Genomic DNA, 26,328 nt, shown 5'->3' with positions numbered 1-26,328 from the left:
TACCTATTTTACTGCTAGGTAACAGGGGCATAGGGTGAAAGAAACTCTGCCCATTGTTTCTCGCCGGCGCCTGGGATCGAACCCAGGACCACAGGATCACAAGTCCCGCTTGCTGTCCGCTCGGCCGACCCGGCTCCCTAGGCCTAAATAAGCAATCATCTCCCCTCTAATTTAGCCAAGTTTGGTTATTACCTCTATTTTCGGGACCTATAATAAAGGTGAACTTCTTAGTGCAACATTCCATATTTTATGTTCATCCATAGTACCTATAGGTACTGAAATATTGGGATGACATGTTGAATAACATGACAGTCTTGTTGAACAGTTTATCGATACAGGATATATACAACTTTAGGTAAGCCCATTGAACAGTGTCCAGGTATGGGCAGCACTACATTGTTAAGAAATATTTTAACAGCAGTACTGTGGAGGAGTGTCCAGGTATGGGGTGTAGAAGGTGTCAAGCAACACCCGTACAGCAGTACTGTGGAGGAGTGTCCAGGTATGGGGTGTAGAAGGTGTCAAGCAACACCCGTACAGCAGTACTGTGGAGGAGTGTCCAGGTATGGGGTGTAGAAGGTGTCAAGCAACACCCGTACAGCAGTACTGTGGAGGAGTGTCCAGGTATGGGGTGTAGAAGGTGTCAAGCAACACCCGTACAGCAGTACTGTGGAGGAGTGTCCAGGTATGGGGTGTAGAAGGTGTCAAGCAACACCCGTACAGCAGTACTGTGGAGGAGTGTCCAGGTATGGGGTGTAGAAGGTGTCAAGCAACACCCGTACAGCAGTACTGTGGAGGAGTGTCCAGGTATGGGGTGTAGAAGGTGTCAAGCAACACCCGTACAGCAGTACTGTGGAGGAGTGTCCAAGTATGGGGTGTAGAAGGTGTCAAGCAACACCCGTACAGCAGTACTGTGGAGGAGTGTCCAGGTATGGGGTGTAGAAGGTGTCAAGCAACACCCGTACAGCAGTACTGTGGAGGAGTGTCCAGGTATGGGGTGTAGAAGGTGTCAAGCAACACCCGTACAGCAGTACTGTGGAGGAGTGTCCAGGTATGGGGTGTAGAAGGTGTCAAGCAACACCCGTACAGCAGTACTGTGGAGGAGTGTCCAGGTATGGGGTGTAGAAGGTGTCAAGCAACACCCGTACAGCAGTACTGTGGAGGAGTGTCCAGGTATGGGGTGTAGAAGGTGTCAAGCAACACCCGTACAGCAGTACTGTGGAGGAGTGTCCAAGTATGGGGTGTAGAAGGTGTCAAGCAACACCCGTACAGCAGTACTGTGGAGGAGTGTCCAGGTATGGGGTGTAGAAGGTGTCAAGCAACACCCGTACAGCAGTACTGTGGAGGAGTGTCCAGGTATGGGGTGTAGAAGGTGTCAAGCAACACCCGTACAGCAGTACTGTGGAGGAGTGTCCAGGTATGGGGTGTAGAAGGTGTCAAGCAACACCCGTACAGCAGTACTGTGGAGGAGTGTCCAGGTATGGGGTGTAGAAGGTGTCAAGCAACACCCGTACAGCAGTACTGTGGAGGAGTGTCCAGGTATGGGGTGTAGAAGGTGTCAAGCAACACCCGTACAGCAGTACTGTGGAGGAGTGTCCAGGTATGGGGTGTAGAAGGTGTCAAGCAACACCCGTACAGCAGTACTGTGGAGGAGTGTCCAGGTATGGGGTGTAGAAGGTGTCAAGCAACACCCGTACAGCAGTACTGTGGAGGAGTGTCCAGGTATGGGGTGTAGAAGGTGTCAAGCAACACCCGTACAGCAGTACTGTGGAGGAGTGTCCAGGTATGGGGTGTAGAAGGTGTCAAGCAACACCCGTACAGCAGTACTGTGGAGGAGTGTCCAAGTATGGGGTGTAGAAGGTGTCAAGCAACACCCGTACAGCAGTACTGTGGAGGAGTGTCCAGGTATGGGGTGTAGAAGGTGTCAAGCAACACCCGTACAGCAGTACTGTGGAGGAGTGTCCAGGTATGGGGTGTAGAAGGTGTCAAGCAACACCCGTACAGCAGTACTGTGGAGGAGTGTCCAGGTATGGGGTGTAGAAGGTGTCAAGCAACACCCGTACAGCAGTACTGTGGAGGAGTGTCCAGGTATGGGGTGTAGAAGGTGTCAAGCAACACCCGTACAGCAGTACTGTGGAGGAGTGTCCAGGTATGGGTTGCACAACATGTTAAGCAACATTTGAATTTCGTCGTTGTTTGTTTCGTAAGCTGAGTGATGAATGTCGTTACACTTCCACCAACCATCTGGGGATAGAAGGAAATATTAAACGTTAAAGAAAATACCCGTAAGACATGATTGGTGCCGCCAATCCTAAACAGTTTCCCATTATCGGGGTTAGGAGCCCTGAAAGCTTATCAACCCTACCACAGGATAACGACTGGTGCTCCGCAGGACTAAACCCACAACAGTTACTTAACTCCCACATACAAATTTACTGCTAGGTGAATTCAGCCATTAGGCTATCGAAAAGTCCAGAGTCGTCTCACTATGCCCGGGAATCAAACTCCGGACCATACGGCGCTGAGCCGATTGTGCGAAGGATATAAATACCTTCGAGACAGTATGTAATAAATTGTGAATATGGATGGGATCTACCGAAGAAGGGTGTCCTGTGGCATCGCAATTACAAGTCATAATGGGACTCATTACAAGTCATCAAGTCATAATGGGACTCATTACAAGTCATCAAGTCATAATGGGACTCATTACAAGTCATCAAGTCATAATGGGACTCATTACAAGTCATCAAGTCATAATGGGACTCATTACAAGTCATCAAGTCATAATGGGACTCATTACAAGTCATCAAGTCATAATGGGACTCATTACAAGTCATCAAGTCATAATGGGACTCATTACAAGTCATCAAGTCATAATGGGACTCATTACAAGTCATCAAGTCATAATGGGACTCATTACAAGTCATCAAGTCATAATGGGACTCATTACATGTCATCAAGTCATAATGGGACTCATTACAAGTCATCAAGTCATAATGGGACTCATTACAAGTCATCAAGTCATAATGGGACTCATAGTTATTAACTGGACACTTGAAGAAAACAGTCATATGATTGTGGGACGTATCTCTTACATTGACCACAAAAACATCACGTTCTGTAAAAGTATTGTGAGAAGATTAGATTATTTGTTTAAACAAATATTGAGATGTATTGGATTGTTCTGTTATCTGGAGAGTAAGATATGGCCCCATCCTCCTTATCATGCTGGCGTGTCCATGTGTTCATCTTCAGAGTATTACGACCTCAAGTATTTATAAGTGAATCTTGGAGAACTTAAGGATGAACATTCTGCTTAAACTAACAGGCTGCTTATTTTGTTATGGCGATCCACCTTAATGAAATATTTCGGAAAGTTAAAAAGAGTAATTCGTGGAAAAGAATCTTCAGAGAAAATATCTGAAAGTTCGGAATTAAACCAGACAATAATGGTTCAAATCAAGACTACTCTGTTGACGTGTCCCCAGCGACGATTGGTGGATTGATTGATGAAGATTAAGCTGCCCAAGAGATGACACGGGCATGAATAGCCCGTAAGTGGCCCAGAGACAGTCACAGGCACAACCATATAAGATGACCTGAGCTCCTGCAACTCAGACGTTGAAACATCTATGTGACAATTAAATAATGAGGGGATTGAACCAGCGACCCGGTAAACACCAGCCGCCGACCGTACCCCTAGGTTTAATAGCCTTCAGCATGTCGTGGCCGGGGTGGAGGGGAGGTATGGAGGACAGATGGTGTTTAGCAGGTCGCTGGTTCGATCCCCTCATTGCTCCAAACATTTTCTCATCTAATAATTGTGATCTTCAACATTACAGCTCAGTATTACACAGCTACAGTCCAAGATTACAGCAACTAAAAAGTGATAATGAAAAGAATTAATAATAATGATTAAAACAACAATAATAATAATAATAATAATTTCAATCACCTGGACTCCAGGAGACTCGAACCCCGGACCCCACAAGTGTGAAGCCAAAGCTCTATTGACCTAAATATTGAATCTCCTAGAGTCTAGTCCAGAGTCTAGGTGAAAATGTTTGTTTCCAAGGAAGTCTGGAAGACATTATTATTAATAATAGTCATTCACACTTCCCTAGAACACAAACATTTCATTCACCTAGACTCCAGGAGACTCGAACCCCGGACCTCACAAGTGTGAGGCAGAAGCTCTATCCACTCAGCTGTGAGTAGTCTTAATAAGGGAAGATTCCAGAAGCAACTACTGCTGCTAAGCTGGAATTTTCAACTTCCCCCTGACTACTACTGAAGCTCAGAGGAATTATTATGACTACTCATAGCTGAGTGGATACAGCTTCTGCCTCACACGCGTGGGGTCAACGGTTCGAGTCTCCTAGAGCCCAGGTGAATTAAATATTAATATTAATGTGATTGTTTGGGCAGGTGTGTACAGGAGCAGACGCCTTCTGCCTCCTGTTATAACATGGTGGGAACTTTGTCTTCCCATAGCTCATGGTAAACATTACTCTACCAGTTGTTCCCTGAAACACAACCCACCAATCACTTTACAACCAGGGACCTAATTAATGCGGGGAATACAGAGGTGAACACTTATGGAATTGCGCCCAATTAAACCTCCCTGGCAAGGACTCGAACCCAAGTCAAATCACTCTCTTGGTGCGGAGCGAGAGTGTGACCACTTCCTGCACTTTAACTCCAAATATCCCCAGATTTTGTCAGATTTTGTGTAGAGGAGAGAACAGAGCACAAGGTGCCCGTGTTCTGGGAGAGGTGGCGGCACTCACTGCGTTCAGTGCCAGGAATACCAGCCAATTCCTGCGGGATCGAGCCCTGGTCAGGGAGGGAGAACTAGGCACTAATCCTTAACTAATTACCCCTTCTTCACCCAGCAGTAATTTGGGACCTGGCTGTAAACCAATTGGTGGGTCATCTTCCAAGGAAAGCTAATAGGGTAATGTTTAAGATGAACTCCGGGAAGTGAAAGCTCTACAACTCCTTCAGTTGGTCTACTCTTGAGCACAACTGTGTGAAGGAAGAGCGTCTAAGAACAAGAGAGAACCCACAGCCAGTATACGAAGAGCTTCAAGAACCATAATATAAGTATTCTTTAACAGGAGAAGCATGTGAAGCGGCAAGATTATAGCTCTTTTTATATTACTAATACAACTATAATTATATAAATATTATACTTGACACTGATACGTAATAAATGTGACAGTTACCATGGTAGAGCAAGAGGATACATAATACATGTAAAAGTTACCATGGTAGAGCAAGAGGATACATAACACATGAGACAGTTACCACGGTAGAGCAAGAGGATACATAATACATGTAACAGTTACCATGGTAGAGCAAGAGGAGACATAATACATGAGACAGTTACCACGGTAGAGCAAGAGGATACATAATACATGTGACAGTTACCATGGTAGAGCAAGAGGATACATAATACATGTGACAGTTACCACGGTAGAGCAAGAGGATACATAACACATGAGACAGTTACCATGGTAGAGCAAGAGGATACATAACACATGAGACAGTTACCATGGTAGAGCAAGAGGATACATAATACATGTAAAAGTTACTATGGTAGAGCAAGAGGAGACATAATACATGTAAAAGTTACTATGGTAGAGCAAGAGGAGACATAACACATGAGACAGTTACCACGGTAGAGCAAGAGGATACATAATACATGTGACAGTTGCCACGGTAGAGCAAGAGGATACATAACACATGAGACAGTTACCATGGTAGAGCAAGAGGATACATAACACATGAGACAGTTACCATGGTAGAGCAAGAGGATACATAATACATGTAAAAGTTACTATGGTAGAGCAAGAGGAGACATAATACATGTAAAAGTTACTATGGTAGAGCAAGAGGAGACATAACACATGAGACAGTTACCATGGTAGAGCAAGAGGATACATAATACATGTGACAGTTGCCACGGTAGAGCAAGAGGAGACATAACACATGAGACAGTTACCACGGTAGAGCAAGAGGATACATAATACATGTGACAGTTGCCACGGTAGAGCAAGAGGATACATAACACATGAGACAGTTACCATGGAAGAGCAAGAGGAGACATAACACATGAGACAGTTACCACGGTAGAGCAAGAGGATACATAATACATGTGACAGTTGCCACGGTAGAGCAAGAGGATACATAACACATGAGACAGTTACCATGGTAGAGCAAGAGGAGACATAATACATGAGACAGTTACCACGGTAGAGCAAGAGGATACATAATACATGTGACAGTTACCATGGTAGAGCAAGAGGATACATAATACATGTGACAGTTACCACGGTAGAGCAAGAGGAGACATAATACATGAGACAGTTACCACGGTAGAGCAAGAGGATACATAATACATGAGACAGTTACCACGGTAGAGCAAGAGGATACATAATACATGAGACAGTTACCACGGTAGAGCAAGAGGAGACATAATACATGAGACAGTTACCACGGTAGAGCAAGAGGATACATAATACATGAGACAGTTACCACGGTAGAGCAAGAGGATACATAATACATGTAACAGTTACCACGGTAGAGCAAGAGGATACATAATGCATGTAACAGTTACTATGGTAGAGCAAGAGGATACATAATACATGTAACAATTACCACGGTAGAGCAAGAGGATACATAATACATGTAACAGTTACCATGGTAGAGCAAGAGGATACATAATACATGTAACAGTTACAATGGTAAAGCAAGAGGATACATAATACATATAACAGTTACCATGGTAGAGCAAGAGGATACATAATACATGTAACAGTTACCACGGTAGAGCAAGAGGATACATAATACATGTAACAGTTACCACGGTAGAGCAAGAGGATACATAACACATGAGACAGTTACCATGGTAGAGCAAGAGGATACATAACACATGAGACAGTTACCACGGTAGAGCAAGAGGATACATAACACATGAGACAGTTACCACGGTAGAGCAAGAGGATACATAACACATGAGACAGTTACCATGGTAGAGCAAGAGGATACATAACACATGAGACAGTTACCACGGTAGAGCAAGAGGATACATAACACATGAGACACTTACCATGGTAGATGGGGTACTTGCTTAGACCAGCGTCCCGGAGCTGTTTACACTCCCGCAAGTTGGCCAGGTTGAAGGGCAGACTCGAGTCCCACTGTAACGCCCCGGTCACCCTGTAATGAAGATGGTCTCTATGTAACACGTGTGTGTGCTCCCAGTGCTGGCTCACTATCACCCACAGACAAGTGATGAGAAGAGGAACGTATCTCATCATCACCCACTGACAAGTGTCGCAAGAGGCAGCTATATAGCTTCACCCACAGACAAGTGATGCAAGAGGCAGCTATATAGCTTCACCCACAGACAAGTGTTGCAAGAGGCAGCTATATAGCTTCACCCACAGACAAGTGATGCAAGAGGCAGCTATATAGCTTCACCCACAGACAAGTGTTGCAAGAGGCAGCTATATAGCTTCACCCACAGACAAGTGATGCAAGAGGCAGCTATATAGCTTCACCCACAGACAAGTGTTGCAAGAGGCAGCTATATAGCTTCACCCACAGACAAGTGATGCAAGAGGCAGCTATATAGCTTCACCCACAGACAAGTGTTGCAAGAGGCAGCTATATAGCTTCACCCACAGACAAGTGATGCAAGAGGCAGCTATATAGCTTCACCCACAGACAAGTGTTGCAAGAGGCAGCTATATAGCTTCACCCACAGACAAGTGATGCAAGAGGCAGCTATATAGCTTCACCCACAGACAAGTGATGCAAGAGGCAGCTATATAGCTTCACCCACAGACAAGTGATGCAAGAGGCAGCTATATAGCTTCACCCACAGACAAGTGTTGCAAGAGGCAGCTATATAGCTTCACCCACAGACAAGTGATGCAAGAGGCAGCTATATAGCTTCACCCACAGACAAGTGATGCAAGAGGCAGCTATATAGCTTCACCCACAGACAAGTGATGCAAGAGGCAGCTATATAGCTTCACCCACAGACAAGTGATGCAAGAGGCAGCTATATAGCTTCACCCACAGACAAGTGTTGCAAGAGGCAGCTATATAGCTTCACCCACAGACAAGTGATGCAAGAGGCAGCTATATAGCTTCACCCACAGACAAGTGATGCAAGAGGCAGCTATATAGCTTCACCCACAGACAAGTGATGCAAGAGGCAGCTATATAGCTTCACCCACAGACAAGTGATGCAAGAGGCAGCTATATAGCTTCACCCACAGACAAGTGATGCAAGAGGCAGCTATATAGCTTCACCCACAGACAAGTGTTGCAAGAGGCAGCTATATAGCTTCACCCACAGACAAGTGATGCAAGAGGCAGCTATATAGCTTCACCCACAGACAAGTGATGCAAGAGGCAGCTATATAGCTTCACCCACAGACAAGTGATGCAAGAGGCAGCTATATAGCTTCACCCACAGACAAGTGTTGCAAGAGGCAGCTATATAGCTTCACCCACAGACAAGTGTTGCAAGAGGCAGCTATATAGCTTCACCCACAGAGAAGTGATGCAAGAGGCAGCTATATAGCTTCACCCACAGACAAGTGATGCAAGAGGCAGCTATATAGCTTCACCCACAGACAAGTGATGCAAGAGGCAGCTATATAGCTTCACCCACAGACAAGTGTTGCAAGAGGCAGCTATATAGCTTCACCCACAGACAAGTGTTGCAAGAGGCAGCTATATAGCTTCACCCACAGACAAGTGTTGCAAGAGGCAGCTATATAGCTTCACCCACAGACAAGTGATGCAAGAGGCAGCTATATAGCTTCACCCACAGACAAGTGTTGCAAGAGGCAGCTATATAGCTTCACCCACAGACAAGTGATGCAAGAGGCAGCTATATAGCTCTCACCCACAGACAAGTGTTGCAAGAGGCAGCTATATAGCTCTCACCCACAGACAAGTGTTGCAAGAGGCAGCTATATAGCTCTCACCCACAGACAAGTGATGCAAGAGGCAGCTATATAGCTTCACCCACAGACAAGTGTTGCAAGAGGCAGCTATATAGCTCTCACCCACAGACAAGAGGCGGAAATGTCACTATTATCAATAGAGAAATCTTGGTTAGGTTAGCTTAGGTTAGGTTAGGTTAGGTTAGGTTAGGTTAGGTTAGGTTAGGTTAGGTTAGGTTAGCTAAGTTAGGTTAGTCATGACGGCTAGCTTTTTTACTATGATTATCACATGCAAAAAGTGTTTCTAAAAGTGTACCTCACTACCGCCGTGAACAAAAGTGGTGTACCTCACTACGGCCCTGAACAAAAGAAGTGTACCTCACTACGGCCCTGAACAATAGAAGTGTACCTCACTACGGCCCTGAACAATAGAGGTGTACCTCACTACCGCCGTGAACAATAGAGGTGTACCTCACTACCGCCCTGAACAATAGAGGTGTACCACCTACCGCCCTGAACAATAGAGGTGTACCACCTACCGCCCTGAACAATAGAGGTGTACCACCTACCGCCCTGAACAATAGAGGTGTACCTCACTACCGCCCTGAACAATAGAGGTGTACCTCACTACCGCCCTGAACAATAGAGGTGTACCTCACTACCGCCCTGAACAAAAGAAGTGTACCTCACTACCGCCCTGAACAATAGAAGTGTACCTCACTACGGCCCTGAACAATAGAAGTGTACCTCACTACCGCCCTGAACAATAGAAGTGTACCTCACTACCACCCTGAACAAAAGAAGTGTACCTCACTACCACCCTGAACAAAAGAAGTGTACCTCACTACCGCCGTGAACAAAAGAAGTGTACCTCACTACCGCCCTGAACAATAGAAGTGTACCTCACTACGGCCCTGAACAATAGAAGTGTACCTCACTACCGCCCTGAACAATAGAAGTGTACCTCACTACCACCCTGAACAAAAGAAGTGTACCTCACTACCACCCTGAACAAAAGAAGTGTACCTCACTACCACCCTGAACAATAGAGGTGTACCTCACTACCACCCTGAACAATAGAGGTGTACCTCACTACCGCCGTGAACAATAGAGGTGTACCTCACTATCGCCGTGAACAATAGAGGTGTACCTCACTACCGCCGTGAACAATAGAGGTGTACCTCACTACCGCCCTGAACAATAGAGGTGTACCTCACTACCGCCCTGAACAATAGAGGTGTACCTCACTACCGCCCTGAACAATAGAGGTGTACCTCACTACCGCCCTGAACAAAAGAAGTGTACCTCACTACGGCCCTGAACAATAGAGGTGTACCTCACTACCGCCGTGAACAATAGAGGTGTACCTCACTACCGCCGTGAACAATAGAAGTGTACCTCACTACCACCCTGAACAAAAGAAGTGTACCTCACTACCGCCGTGAACAATAGAAGTGTACCTCACTACCACCCTGAACAAAAGAAGTGTACCTCACTACCACAGTGAACAAAAGAAGTGTACCTCACTACCACCCTGAACAAAAGAAGTGTACCTCACTACCACCGTGAACAAAAGAAGTGTACCTCACTACCACCCTGAACAAAAGAAGTGTACCTCACTACCACCGTGAACAAAAGAAGTGTACCTCACTACCGCCGTGAACAATAGAGGTGTACCTCACTACCGCCCTGAACAATAGAGGTGTACCTCACTACCGCCCTGAACAGTAGAAGTGTACCTCACTACCGCCGTGAACAAAAGAAGTGTACCTCACTACCACCCTGAACAAAAGAAGTGTACCTCACTACCACCCTGAACAAAAGAAGTGTACCTCACTACCACCCTGAACAAAAGAAGTGTACCTCACTACCGCCGTGAACAAAAGAAGTGTACCTCACTACCGCCGTGAACAAAATGTGTACTAACGGATGGTACTTCACTGTCAAGTACTGGAAAAAGCACCAAACTCACCATGTTAACGGCGCACTTACTAACATAACTTTTGCTGAACATAAACTTATTTAATCAACATTTATGTCTAAAGTTATCTTATTAACTGTTTACCTTGAACAGCTATTGACTTGCTTGTAAAGGTAGAGGAGTGAGCTTGTCTTGTAGAGGAGTGAGCTTGTCTTGATTTACTTACACTGGACGGGGAGATTAAACTTGAATTGACTTCAACTAATATTCATAAATCTTGAGGTTATCTTGAGATGATTTCGGGGCCTTAGTGTCCCCGCGGCTCGGTCCTCGACCAGGCCTCCACCCCCAGGAAGCAGCCCGTGACAGCTGACTAACACCCAGGTACCTATTTACTGCTAGGTAACAGGGGCATAGGGTGAAAGAAACTTTGCCCATTGTTTCTCGCCGGCGCCTGGGATCGACCCCAGGACCACAGGATCACAAGTCCAGTGTGCTGTCCGCTCGGCCGTCCGGCTAGCCGGAATGTTTACTGTCGATCTCCAGCAATTCTATGTAAGCGAACAGAACTCACCTCAATTTTCTCCACAGCCAAATGTCGATGAACGGGATGGCGTCCCTGAATTCATTACAAAACAGAGTGTCTCTCCAAGATCCCTTTCCGGAAGGCTTGTCCGCTGAGTCGCCTTCTCCTTCAAAGTTGAACCAACGGTACCTGTGGTGGGGTCAGTGCTGAGCTTAGCCTCGATGGGGCATCACTGGCCTTAAATCTACATATAAATATAACAAGAATATTATTTCAAAATATTTATTATAATTCGATTACATATCAACTAAAACTGGATTCTGTTAGATATAAATGAATTTCTTTTGTTCATGTTTGATCGATGCTTAGCATCATATTCTAAGCTTAGCTAAAGTCTAGATAAATTTGTAAGAAGCATTTGCCGGGTTAAACAGACGGCTGCTGTTAAAGGCATCAGGGCATGTCATAGCAAACACCAATCATAAACTATCTATATTTACTGTAGTGATAATCAGGTATCTTGAGATGATTGATTTCGGGGCTTTTTCTTTTAGTGTCCCCGCGGTCCGGTCCTCGACCAGGCCTCCACCCCCAGGAAGCAGCCCGTGGCAGCTGACTAACACCCAGGTACCTATTTTACTGCTAGGTAACAGGGGCATAGGGTGAAAGAAACTCTGCCCATTGTTTCTCGCCGGCGCCTGGGATCGAACCCAGGACCACAGGATCACAAGTCCAGCGTGCTGTCCGCTCGGCCGACCGGCTCCCGGGCTTGGTATTGAAGATGGGCATGAACTAAACCATCAGTTCCAGAGAAGCGACGATCAGATTCGCATGTATGGAAACTGGTAAGCTGCAATGAACTAATTGGCCCATAGATGAGCTACTTCACCTTCACTTAATCCGTGGCTATATATCCGGCAGCACAAAAACTTGCAACCATTCGATCTCTGTCTTTGATAATGTTGTTACGGATCAACGAAACGCATCTCTTACCGTCAGACCATAGTAAAATAAACTTTGGACAGTTAATTTTTAAATTCCTTCTCAAGTGAAGATTGGAATCAATAACGTCACCCTTTCTGTTATATTCAAGGATATGCAGGCGATGAGTCACAATAACGTGGCTAAAGTATGTTGACCAGACCACACACTAGAAGGTGAAGGGACGACGACGTTTCGGTCCGTCCTATATACTGAGCCGGGATCTTACCGACTCTGCGACCAGACGAGGAGAGTAGACCTGGCAGCCAGCATAGCGAGGTAGTCCAGCACGGGGTCAACCATCTTGTCCATGTATGTGAACGGTACCAACTCATCTAAAACTTCTCGCATCAACAAGAACCACTTGCCGACACCTGAGGAAAAGTTGAGAAAGAAAATGTATCTCTGAGATTTTATCATAAGGATAACGCAGATTATATTCTTAAAGTTATTATAAGACAAATCACTTTTAAAGCCTTTCCTTAATAATCTTCCTCTCTTTCAATGTATCGAAATGGTAATAATGGATGAATGCGTGTAAGATAATGAATAGTTGCAGATATTTTAATACAGATGGACTAATTCATCAAAGAGAGAGATGAAGGCTTTCTGCCAATCCTTGTTTCACTAGGTGCCATAAACTGGTTTACTCTTTTCTAGAAAGCAACGAGTTTTCTTACTTAACGAGTAAGTCTTTAATTTTCTAAAGTAACTCACCTTGAAGGACTAACAAGTCTTCCTGTGCAAACCAGATGTCAAAAATCGTACATTAAGGAACGAAACATTGTCGGAACAGCTAAACCAAGAAGGAAACAATCTTCCATAGAAGTAAATGTTCGAAAGTCAAGTGGCAATTAGTTAGACTTCAAAACGAACAACTTATATTGAGGAGAGGATGCTTTGATGTTTTTTTTAAATGGACCTGATGACACCAATCGAGGAACGTGATACAGTCCATGAAGTTGAAAGTGAATTTTGCAGTGTTGACGAGGCTGCGAAAGGAATGAAAGGTCGGTGGGGCTCAGGGGCCAGATTCACGAAAGCACTTACGAACCTGTACATCTTTCCTTAATCTTTGACGGCTTTGGTTACATTTATTAAACAGTTTACAAGCATGAAAACTTCCCATTCAACTGTTGTTATTGTTATAAACAGCCTCCTGGTGCTTCGGAGCTCATTAACTGTTTAATAATTGGAAAAAAACCCGCTAAAGATTGAGAAAAGATGTACAGGTTCGTAAGTGCTTTCGTGAATCTGGCCCCAGAAGTGGCACTGGGGATAAGTAATGTGTGAGAATTATTAGTTGGCGCAGAAGGAAGGTATCACAGAGTGTGCAGGCGAGGAGTCACAATAACGTGGCTGAAGTATGTTGACCAGACCACACACTAGAAGTTGAAGGGACGACGACGTTTCGGTCCGTCCTGGACCATTCTCAAGTCGATTGTTGTCGATTCTCACAATCGACTTGAGAATGGTCCAGGACGGACCGAAACGTCGTCGTCCCTTCAACTTCTAGTGTGTGGTCTGGTCAAGAATATCATAGAGTGTCTTCGGTAAAATTCTTGAAGCGGTCTACACACGAACATCACAGAAGGGGCAGACCTGTAGATGGACATGTGTAACTGAAGTAGTTCATCATTTACCTGAATTTACCCGGTGCATCCTAGTGTTTTGGTAGTACCTATAGGAAGGAGGTTATCTTGAGATGATTTCGGGGCTTAGCGTCCCTGCGGCCCGGTCCTTGACTAGGCCTCTCTTTTGTTACACATCCCCAGGAAGCAGCCCGTAGCGGCTGTCTAGCTTCCAGGTACCTACTTACTGCTAGGTGAACAGGGGCATCAAGGTGAAAGAAACTCTGCCCAATTGTTTCCGCCTCCACCGGGGGATAGAACCCGGAACCTCAGGACTACAAATCTGAAGCGCTGTCTACTCAGCTGTCAGAACAGGAAGCCGGTGGCTTGTCAAAGGTCCCCCCATTTGCCCTGACGATTTTTTTCGAATTAGATTTTAAAATTTAAGAGAGTTTTGGAATTTACAGCTTCGGCGGGTAGGCGGTTCCATGAGTTTAAAACCCTATGGGTGAAAAAGCATCTTCTGTTTGTTTTCACATATCCACACATTAAAACATTGATTGTAACCGTGATATATATGTGCTTCAGCCTACAGTTTAGACCTATTGTCTTATGTATGACCCTCTGTCCTGCGTGACAGTGAATACTAGCATTAACCTCAATTTAATAAGACTATCAAAATCCTCAGATTAGGCAAAATTGTAATTAATTTTGTCAATAAAGATGTTAATAATAATAATTCTGTTCTCAGTCCTATATTGTGGCTTGTTGAGCTTGAAACCGTTGCTCCTTGTTTGTGTTACATCTGACCTTTTGAAGAAATTGTTTGTATCAAAAACCTCCAAATTGTTCAATATTTGAAAAGTTTCAATGAGATCCGCCCTGTCATGCCTGGTTTGCAGTCATGTTAGCCCTGTGGTCCTCAACCGTCCCTGGTACGAGAGTTAACTTACCTCTGGTATGGTTTTTGTTGCCCACTGAGGGGCCTCGTAGCCTGGTGGATAGCGCGCAGGACTTGTAATTCTGTGGCGCGGGTTCGATTCCCGCACGAGGCAGAAACAAATGGGCAAAGTTTCTTTCACCCTGAATGCCCCTGTTACCTAGCAGTAAATAGGTACCTGGGAGTTAGTCAGCTGTCACGGGCTGCTTCCTGGGGCCGCGGGGACACTAAAGCCCCGAAATCATCTCAAGATAACCACTGTTGCACTTTCTCCAGAGCAGCTATGTCCATCTGAAGATGAGGTCTTCATGCTTCATGGTCTCCGTAAAGTAATCCACATGGGAGCACACCAGAGATTTATACAACTGAATCACTACCTTCTTTTCCTTAAAGTCAAAGGTACTCCTGATTATTCCTCGGGTTTGGTTAGCTTTTATTTTTACTGCTGCTCCGACCAGGATTGCAACTTTCTGTGAAGTGTGAATTTTAACTCCATGGTTCTTATCTTCATGAGTACGCTGCAAGGTAGTATTATTAAGCTGGCAGTTGTGACGGGTTGCTATGCCTCACGAGCAAAGTCGTGCCTGAACACTTTTGTTCATATATGGAGGCACATCGGGAAGAATGTCAGTTCTCATTCAATAAAGTGTTTCAAGATTGTATAGGTTATATGTACGAACTGAAAGACAATCAAGATGAGGCGTTATATCATTTATGATGAAGATACATTATTACTTCTGAACATAATATAGCACCAACCATTTGTTTCCGTGATGCCGGCCGTTAGATTCTAACAGACAATTTTTATATTACACGAAAGAAGATCGAAAAGGAACAACGTCTTGTATAGTTTAAACTGATGCAGAAATCGTAAGAGAGGATATTAGATCTAAATAACAGGAAATTGGTAAGTACCCTTCAAAATCGCGTTCCTTGATACTGTTGAAACTGATATCCTTGAATCTCTCAATTATTAAAATCTCAAGAAAAAAGGAGCTGTGGACCCCTGGAAAACTTAAACCATGTTAAGTGTTAACTGCACATGCAATCCTTACTGCGACTAATTCAAAGTATTTTCTTTGTCACGTACAAACTGGTCTTGGGGCATTGTTAAGCAAAGTTGTCTCTGCTCTAGGGTTTTGTGCACCACATGAAGAAATTAAGTTATTCCAAACATCAGCCCTTGAAAACCCATGACATATAGTGATACCGGAATCCTTTTCTCAATTAGTTTAGGAATAGAATTTAGACAACGCCGACATTAACATTGATACGATAGATGGAACCAACACATTTCATTCAAAAGGTGGCATACAGTGTATTAATCATCAACTTCTGGATTTTCAGCTGGGAATATTGACAAACAAGAAAGTATTCCAAGTGCCTGTGTGGTGTGTGTAGGTGAGGCTGTCTTTCAAAAGTTGTTGGAGAATTGGGTCTTGTATCTGCAGGTTTCTTTCAGAAAACTAAACACTCAGGATTAGCTAAAATTCATATATAAGACCTTTATGCAACACATCATTCTTCAATGCAAGCGGAGCTACTGTCAACAGATTTCCTGTTGCTTTATGGTAAGTGGAGAGAGTTGTTTTAACTTCCAGGATGAAATGGTTTTATGGAACAAGTCACAGCTTCTCCTCCTTTTAACCTACCCATGGCTTTGCGCCCTGGAAAGGCCTTTCCAGACCGACAACCAGATCGCAACTCCATAGTTGCCGGACCAACCGGGCTGTGGTGGGTATGTGGGCCTGCGGGCCACTCCAAGCAACAGCCTAGTGGACCAAGCTCTCACAAGTCAAGCCTGGCCTCGGGCCGGGCTTGGGGAGTAGAAGAACTCCCAGAACCCCATCAACCAGGTATCAACAAGGTATAGTCTCCTGAGACTGAAGGATGCCTACTATGTATCTACTTTTACCTGAAAAAGCATTTGATTTGATTTGATTCGATAGTCTTATTCATAGACACAATTCATACTGAAGTGTTCCCTGCAGCAAACAGCTGTGACTCTAATACCCAACACAGTATACCTTTGTGTTGGGTATATCTTTGGTCATACCCTGACCAAAGAGCCAAAGCTCAACCCCCGCAAGCACAATTAGGTGAGGACAGTTGTATTGTGACGTTCGATCAGCCACTTTACATCAACTCGCGGGACACAATAGTCTGGCTGTTACTGAGTAAAGTAACAGTCACACTTGGTGGTTTGTACCCGTTAATGTCATTAGGGAAGTTATAGAAAACATGATGGCAGGTCGTGGTTTAAAAGAACTATTTTTCACTATATATGGCTGCCGTATCCAAAGAAACAATGTTTACATGGATGGCAAGGAAGGGATGTCCACATGTGGAGCACACACCGCCACAGTGCACTCCGTGTCCCTGGCACCAGTGCACTCCGTGTCCCTGGCACCAGTGCACTCCGTGTCCCTAGCAACAGTGCACTCCGTGTCCCTGACAACAGTGCACTCCGTGTCCCTGACAACAGCGCACTCCGTGTCCCTGACAACAGTGCACTCCGTGTCCCTGACAACAGTGCACTCCGTGTCCCTAGCAACAGTGCACTCCGTGTCCCTGGCAACAGTGCACTCCGTGTCCCTGACAACAGTGCACTCCGAGTCCCTGGCAACAGTGCACTCCGTGTCCCTGGCAACAGTGCACTCCGTGTCCCTGACAACAGTGCACTCCGTGTCCCTGGCAACAGTGCATCCGTGTCCCTGGCAACAGTGCACTCCGTGTCCCTGACAACAGTGCACTCCGTGTCCCTAGCAACAGCGCACTCCGTGTCCCTGGCAACAGTGCACTCCGTGTCCCTGGCAACAGTGCACCCCGTGTCCCTGACAACAGCGCACTCCGTGTCCCTGGCAACAGTGCATCCGTGTCCCTGGCAACAGTGCACTCCGTGTCCCTGACAACAGTGCACTCCGTGTCCCTGGCAACAGCGCACTCCGTGTCCCTGGCAACAGTGCACTCCGTGTCCCTGACAACAGTGCACTCCGTGTCCCTGGCAACAGTGCACTCCGTGTCCCTAGCAACAGTGCACTCCGTGTCCCTAGCAACAGCGCACTCCGTGTCCCTAGCAACAGCGTTGCTATAATCATGCACTGACTAAACCCTCTACATTAGATGAGGCTGCAGCCTCTCGACTCTCCAGCCCTTCTCCTGAGAAACTGTTAACTCTGCACTGAACAGGCTTAGCACCACTTTGTGTAGAATTAAATTCCTTTCAAAAAACAATTTGTTACCTATTTGGCTAAAACCGAGACAAAACGAGATATTTGATAAAAACTAATTTGCGATGCCATTTTTCAATATGGCGGACGAAAGTTGCATGCCCAGAGGGGGAAATTTATCGTAGAATACAAACTCTTATATTAAAGGGAGTAATGCAGTTTCCAACTTTCTGGGAACGTTTTCTCGAATTCAAATGCCAATTACCTTTTTTATAATAAATTCACATTTAAAGGTATAGTAATAATAATATTAATGTCACTTATTACTAATAATTTAAATTTGACTAAAAATCTAAATAAACTTTATAATTTTAAGTTTATTTTTGTTATTAAAAAATTTCCTCTTGTTGCAACTGTTACAATCAGTAAAGTTATTTAACAATTTTCAGTTTATAGCTAACTTAGATTAGTTACACTTGACGGTAACTTACAGGCTCACCTACACACACCACAGACAGCCCCACCTACACACACCACAGACAGCCCCACCTACACACACCACAGACAGCCTCACCTACATACACCACAGACAGCCTCACCTACACACACCACAGACAGCCTCACCTACACACACCACAGACAGCCCCACCTACACACACCACAGACAGCCTCACCTACATACACCACAGACAGCCTCACCTACACACACCACAGACAGCCCCACCTACACACACCACAGACAGCCTCACCTACATACACCACAGACAGCCTCACCTACACACACCACAGACAGCCTCACCTACACACACCACAGACAGCCCCACCTACACACACCACAGACAGCCTCACCTACACACACCACAGACAGCCCCACCTACACACACCACAGACAGCCTCACCTACACACAACACAGACAGGCTCACCTACACACACCACAGACAGCCTCACCTACACACACCACAGACAGCCTCACCTACACACACCACAGACAGCCTCACCTACACACACCACAGACAGGCTCACCTACACACACCACAGACAGCCTCACCTACACACACCACAGACAGCCTCACCTACACACACCACAGACAGGCTCACCTACACACACCACAGACAGCCTCACCTACACACACCACAGACAGCCTCACCTACACACACCACAGACAGCCCCACCTACACACACCACAGACAGCCTCACCTACACACACCACAGACAGCCTCACCTACACACACCACAGACAGGCTCACCTACACACACCACAGACAGGCTCACCTACACACAACACAGAGAGACAAACGTACACTGCAGAGTCTTACCTAAAACTATGACATCAGGCACCACCTTAGCTGTGGCTAGGTCCTTCAACTTGGTTACCGGTTCGCTGTTTGGTTTAAGGGGATTATCTCTCTTAGAGACACTAGGGGCCCACACCAGCGTAAGGCGCAGCTCATATGAGGGGAGATGGATGTCCGCTTCCAGTAACGTTTTCACAGAATACTCGACGTTTGCTGTATAGTTGGTAACGTAATATTTTAATTTCATGTTTTTTGAGATTTTTATAAAACTTTCTTCGTGGGTGGTGTTTATTCCGTGTTTGTCCAGCTCTGGTGAAGTGTTATGTGTGTTTTGTGCGTTAAAGTTGTCATGTTTGGGTTGGCTACTGCCACGTTGGTGAAGCTTGCGGCCACTGCGAGCAGGGTGGCGAGCCTCACTTGTTGTCTGTGGGCGGGACGACGGAGTGGTTGGTGAGGACGACGTCCTGGACGTTGTAGTCATTGTATTTGGTTCTTGGCTGACGGTTGATGTGGGTGTTGGGGGAGCTGTCTTGGACGGCCGACGGCCGAAAATGTCGTAAGTTGAAGGTCTGTGTTCATTGTGAGAGACTGCCAGTAAAAAGTTCTCTGTTGTTACCTGGAACAAGACATTTAAAAACATATTAGTTGAGACGTTGTCATATGGATAGGACCTGTAGTATAATAGTTTCGACTCACACTCGAGGATCTCGTGTTCGGTCCCCGGGCAGGACAGACATAGTTGGGCACGTTTTGTCTCACCAGATGTCTCTGTTAACCTAGTATAAATATGAAAACAAGTAAGGAGTTAGGCAACAGGACTGCATCCTGGAGAGACGCTATACAAATGTAAATATAGACCTACTGTCCCAGACAACGGGAACTGATACTTCATCAATCCAGTATTAAGGAAAAACTGAAAAAAATAATTATTCAAATTTCATGATGGATGGACCTTATGATGGATGATTGACATTTAATAGAGTAAACACTTAACATTAAACAATAAGTATCTAGCTAAGAAGACTGACACTGGGAAAACCTTGCAATAACCACTGAGGCCCACCTCAGATCTTTCCTTATCTACTTCTAACACTGAACTCTCTCTGTCTCGTTTAGAAACCAATGGTTATCTTGAGGTTATCTTGAGATGATTTCGTTTTTTTTTAGGGTCCCCGCGGCCCGGTCCTCGACCAGGCCTCCACCCCCAGAAAGCAGCCCGTGACAGCTGACTAACACCCAGGTACCTATTTTACTGCTAGGTAACAGAGGCATAGGGTGAAAGAAACTCTGCCCAATGTTTCTCTCCGGCGCCTGGGATCAAACCCAGGACCACATGATCACAAGTCCAGCGTGCTGTCCGCTCGGCCGACCGGCTTCCCTAAGTGTACATAGCTTTGTCATCCAGAGGTTTTTAATTGTTTTCCCTTGTTTATACTACCGGTTTAAATTGCTCATTTTTCATTTGTCAATGTTGTTATTTGTCATTTCTTTATACCATTTACATAGTTTCATTTTTAATATTGTTTGATTTTATATATCTCAATTTGACTTTAATTGTTCATATTACAGCAAGTAGAGTTACAGTAGATATTGTATTTTACTGTTCGTAATTACAACCTGTATTGTATCTTGACACTGGTAACTGGTAACTGCATTTGTTAGGCCGAACACAAAGTCCGTTACATCATAAATAATATATTAATAAATTGCCTTCCTTGGTGACAGCGACGTTCTCCTGTATCAAAATAAAGCAGCAACACTGGTATATTTAATGATACATTGCAGCAACGTTGAGCTGGTGTTATACACTCTTTTTTTTTTTTTTTTTTTTTTTTTTGAGATATATACAAGAGTTGTTACATTCTTGTAGAGCCACTAGTACGCGTAGCGTTTCGGGCAAGTCCTTAATCCTATGGTCCCTGGAATACGATCCCCTGCCGCGAAGAATCGTTTTTTCATCCAAGTACACATTTTACTGTTGCGTTAAACAGAGGATACAGTTAAGGAATTGCGCCCAGTAAATCCTCCCCGGCCAGGATACGAACCCATGGCATAGCGCTCGCGGAACGCCAGGCGAGTGTCTTACCACTACACCACGGAGACTTCTCTTACTGACAACACAATAAAATTATTTAGAATTGACTTTGAATATGAGCCAGTTCTTGTCCACTTCAGTAGAGACAATGTTTGTCAACCATTAGACCTTAATAATGCTAACACACCTTATAAGATTTAGTTATACTCGGACGTCTCTTGAAAAAATACACAATATTTTAAATATTTTGTTTGTTAGTTTGTTATTTCATTGTTTGTATGTTTTATCTGAGATTACAACTGTGATGCAACAACCACTCACCTCTCTCTCACCGATAAAGTAGGTGTATGTCAACTCTTGAGGAAGGAAACTGAGGAAGGAGTGCATCTTCTGCCTCTGGGAGGAGTCCCCAATGAGCGCGACCCAGGTGCTGGTGCCTGCGGCCTTCCTCGCCGCGCTGCACGCCCCCACCTCCCTGGCCTCGTACTGACGCACCTACAGAAGGGAGGAAGATGATGAGGGGAGTATATCTTCTGACGTAGGGTAGGAGACCTGTTATGAACCCCGAAAGCCTCATGGCCTATATCCTGTCTTGGATGAGAGATACTCACCCCCCAAGCATACTGTTGACGGAAAACGGATGTACAGCTCAGTCTACTGTGTAAATAGAAGTTGCTTGGAAGGTTTGGTTAGAGGCATTTGTTTATCAGAGTGCACTGTTTAGGTGGAGAGGAAACATGGCGACGACGAGAGACTTTCTCAATTAGGAAGGAGATGGATGACATCATCATTGACCAATGAGGAGGAAGCTAGGTCGTGACGTGTCATAAGCAGAGGGTCTACGATTGGTGAAGATGTCACTTGTGAGTGCAGGATCAAGGAGGTAGCGCACTTTTCCTCGCTTTTCCAGTTTGAGGTGTTAGTGCTTCAGCATTGGTGAGAGAAGTGCCATGGAACTGTGACAGAGGGAAGGTGTGTCAGGGAGAAGTGGATGATCAGCCTCAATTTGTGAACCCAGGAGCGACATTCTGAAGCCAATGAAAGATTAATGGCCCTGGTGTCCACCGTGGTAAACCTACAAGAGGTTTTGTGTGTTCCAGGTGAGGACAATGTGACAGGTGGGCTAAAGTTGGTGCCTGTGTGTGTGCAGTGTGTGACCTCCACACGCCAGTCAGGATGAGAAAATTCGATAGTGAAAGTCGAGAGAAGATTTGTGAACGACCTGGAGGAAGGTAAACACCAGACGCCATCTTGATTTCTGAAGATAAACATCTTCGCCTCATGATTGAGCAGTAAGAGCTTTTGTTTGCCAGGAACTGTAAGAAGACTTGCTCAGTGATATATACTAATGCTCAATGACCTTAATAAGCCGTGTTTATATTGAATAAGAAATAATATTTGAGAGAGAGATAATAGTATGACTGTGGCGAGAGCAACAGATTATATGTAAAAATTATAGGTTAGTGTGTTCGCCAAGATGTTAGTTCGTTGGGTGACCTGTCAGAGGAAGTGTTACTTGCCTATGAGGATAATTTGTCAGAGAGGAGATGCACTCTTGAGTAAAAGATGAGGATCCACAGTTGTGATCCACCAGGGATCGTTTGTCATCTTGCTTTTATGTTTTTTGTTGGAGCTTGGAGCTCCAACAAAACGCTTGGATCACGCGTCCGGGTGATTCCTTACTCAAGTTTCTGGCATAGTTGTGGTGTCGGCGATGGTAGCAGTACTAAGGGTGTTAACTAGTTGTATTTTTCCTAATTATCACCCTTATGAATACTGTGGTGATTTAGGTGGCCCTTGGTGAATTTAGGTGACATGGAAGTCCGCAATGACAGCGTTCCAGGTGCTGGTGCCTATGACCTTCCTCTCTACACTGCACATCACCACCGGGCTACATTTGACATGTTCAAAGTTTTATTGTTTGTTCATGTAAATATTAAAGCTATAACTAGAAAACAAGAACACATAAAATAGAAATGCAATGAAATATAAAATCCCCCAAAACGTCATGAACTGAAATTGCTAACTTTTACTATAACTGATAATTGATAAAAACTAATAACAAAGCAAACATGGACCCTTGTAGTGAAGAAGAAGGTGAGGAAAGTTGTTATACTCAAATTCTGTCAGTTGAAATGTAACCAATCACAGGCTAGTAGGCCTCTGACGTCATGCCAGACAGAGGAGCATCAAGCCATGCTCCCAGCAGCCGCAGTTCTCCACAGAGACTCAGAGTAGAAGGACCTCGGCTAGGCAGATATATACCTTGCTGTCTCGGTCAATAAATATATACAGAAGCGACTACTGTGTCTACCTTCTACCCGAACAAGGCAAACGAATAAAGTGCAGTAAGGCAAGAGCTGACAGACTGGTAGTGAGGACCAGCAGAAACTAACCTGGCAGGGGATGAAGGGTACAGAGCCGTTCAGGAGCTGGAGTCGTGTCCCTGGGTAGAATAATAATGGGTTGTCACCTTGAGTGTCGTTCCTCACTTCGGATTCTGCCAACAGTGAAGGCAACTGGCGACTGAGCTCTTGGTAAGGCATGTCTGGTGGGTAACAGACCAGTGAGATATATACATTGTTGACCAGACCACACACTAGAAATTGAAGGGACGACGACGTTTCGGTCCGTCCTGGACCATTCTCAAGTCGATTGTGACCATTCACAATCGACTTGAGAATGGTCCAGGACGGACCGAAACGTCGTCGTCCCTTCACCTTCTAGTGTGTGGTCTGGTCAACATACTTCAGCCACGTTATTGTGACTCATCGCCAGATATATACATTGTTTTTTCCATGCACATTATTATATTAGGAAGATATGAAGCATCTATAATGTAAAAAGAGCAGAAGAATTATATTTGTTCACCTAAATAAATAAAGCAAATAAATAAATAAATGTTTATACAGGTAAAAGTGCATACATGCTGTTGAGTTACAAACAGAATGTTGGATTACTAGATAGTGCTAGTATATAATATGCCTAAAGCCACTTGTAGCGAGTAAACCTTATTCTCGCTCCAATCTCTCATTACCTTAATGACAAACCAATTAGTACTAATTATGACTACTCAAATCCTTTCCCTAATTACAGGTAACATTCTTTCCATCCTGGTGGAGGAAGCTGAGGTGAAGTCACCAAATATAAGCAAGCGGAAAGTGAATAGCCAGGACGGGGGAGACATCTCCCGTCACGCAGGGTGCAGTCGCACCTCCACAGATCTCCAGTATCAGCTCTTGATACTGGTAATGGCTCAAAAGGGCTACCACTTACGGGCTATTCATGCCCGTGTCACTTTTTGGATGGCTTAATCTTCATCAATCTTGGACACATTCATCCATTTGGACACGGGAGACATCTCCCGTCACGCAGGGTGCACTCGCCCCTACACAGATCTACAGTATCATCTTCTGATACTGGTTATGGCTCAAAAGGGCACCACTTACGGGCTATTCATGCCCGTGCCACCTTTTGGATGGCTTAATCTTCATCAATTGTGTGGGAGACATCTCCCGTCACGCAGGGTGCAGTCGCACCTCCACAGATCTCCAGTATCATCTTTTGATACTGGTAATGGCTCATAAGGGCCACCACTTACGGGCTATTCATGCCCGTGCCACCTCTTGGGTGGCTTAATCTTTATCAATCAATCTATCGAATAGCCACTTTACGGGCTCACCATAGCCCGTGCTACTTGCCCCGCTCCTGTGCCAGGTAAGTCCACTACGGGCTCACCATAGCCCGTGCTACTTGCCCCGCTCCTGTGCCGGGTAAGTCCACTACGGGCTCACCATAGCCCGTGCTACTTGCCCCGCTCCTGTGCCAGGTAAGTCCACTACGGGCTCACCATAGCCCGTGCTACTTGCCCCGCTCCTGTGCCAGGTAAGTCCACTACGGGGTCACCATTTAGAGATAAATCTAAGCTCACTCTGTATAATATGGCAACCTATCTTATTACCATAGATAAATTACCTGAAATCCTTGCACTGTATCCACATTTCGCTTCCAGTAGATGAACGACATATGAGATTCAGAAACAAGTAGTGTATTGTGAGGACTAATAATAAACAGAAGCTCCCCTATGACTCTGTAATATCCCCATTGGTCAAACTATTAAGTATCTGCCCGAAACGCTTTGCGTAATAGTGGCTTTAGGCATTGTATGTACTAGCTCTATTTATTAATCCAACAAACTTTGTAAAATCTCTTGTATGTACCTTACCTAAATAAACATTTATTTATTATATTTATTAGCGATAAGACCTACCATTAATGTATGATGACTTACTGTAAATATGTATCTCTTGTAATAGCACTTTCTCTGTAACTAGCTGACATTGTAACTATAAGGTGTGAAGGATAGATGAAATTGTTTATGTAATAATCTAACATGAGGTCTGATAAAGACTTTTTGTGCCCTCTGTAATGCTTTTGCGCTACCGCTCACAGGATGAGTATGGGGTGCACAATAAACTAGCCGCCTTCGGCGGCAACAATCAAAATCAATCACCATAGCCCGTGCTACTTGCCCCGCTCCTGTGCCAGGTAAGTTACGGGCTCACCATAGCCCGTGCTACTTGCCCCGCTCCTGTACCAGGTAAGTTACGGGCTCACCATAGCCCGTGCTACTTGCCCCGCTTCTGTGCCAGGTAAGTTACGGGCTCACCATAGCCCGTGCTACTTGCCCCGCTCCTGTGCCAGGTAAGTTACGGGCTCACCATAGCCCGTGCTACTTGTCCCGCTCCTGTGCCAGGTAAGTTACGGGCTCACCATAGCCCGTGCTACTTGCCCCGCTCCTGTGCCAGGTGGAGTCTTACCTGGGACGCGGTCGGGTCAAGATACCTGCTCCGCACCTTCCCCCCCCCCCTCCCCCCATGCTGGGTACTGAGATGGAGACTCAGTCACCAGAAGACAT

The 26,328-nt window shown here is 45.1% G+C and overlaps 1 protein-coding gene across 1 annotated transcript; it reads right to left on the bottom strand.

The window, feature by feature from the left end:
• Positions 1-1,908: 1,908 nt before the first annotated feature.
• Positions 1,909-23,956, bottom strand: LOC123746671 (uncharacterized). Its single transcript, XM_069316904.1, has 7 exons — positions 23,807-23,956; positions 21,732-21,905; positions 19,378-19,991; positions 17,748-17,996; positions 17,225-17,599; positions 7,115-7,362; positions 1,909-2,244 (listed from the first exon to the last, which is right to left on the bottom strand). Exons 1-7 carry the CDS (start codon positions 23,954-23,956, stop codon positions 2,108-2,110), a joined length of 1,947 nt encoding a protein of 648 aa, XP_069173005.1. The 3' UTR covers positions 1,909-2,107.
• Positions 23,957-26,328: the final 2,372 nt, after the last annotated feature.

The sequence above is a fragment of the Procambarus clarkii genome, chromosome 85 (genome assembly GCF_040958095.1).
Source record: "Procambarus clarkii isolate CNS0578487 chromosome 85, FALCON_Pclarkii_2.0, whole genome shotgun sequence".
Taxonomy (NCBI): Eukaryota; Metazoa; Arthropoda; class Malacostraca; order Decapoda; family Cambaridae; genus Procambarus; species Procambarus clarkii.
The sequence above is the reverse complement of the archived record's forward strand: the minus strand, read 5'-3'. Positions and strand labels throughout refer to the sequence as shown.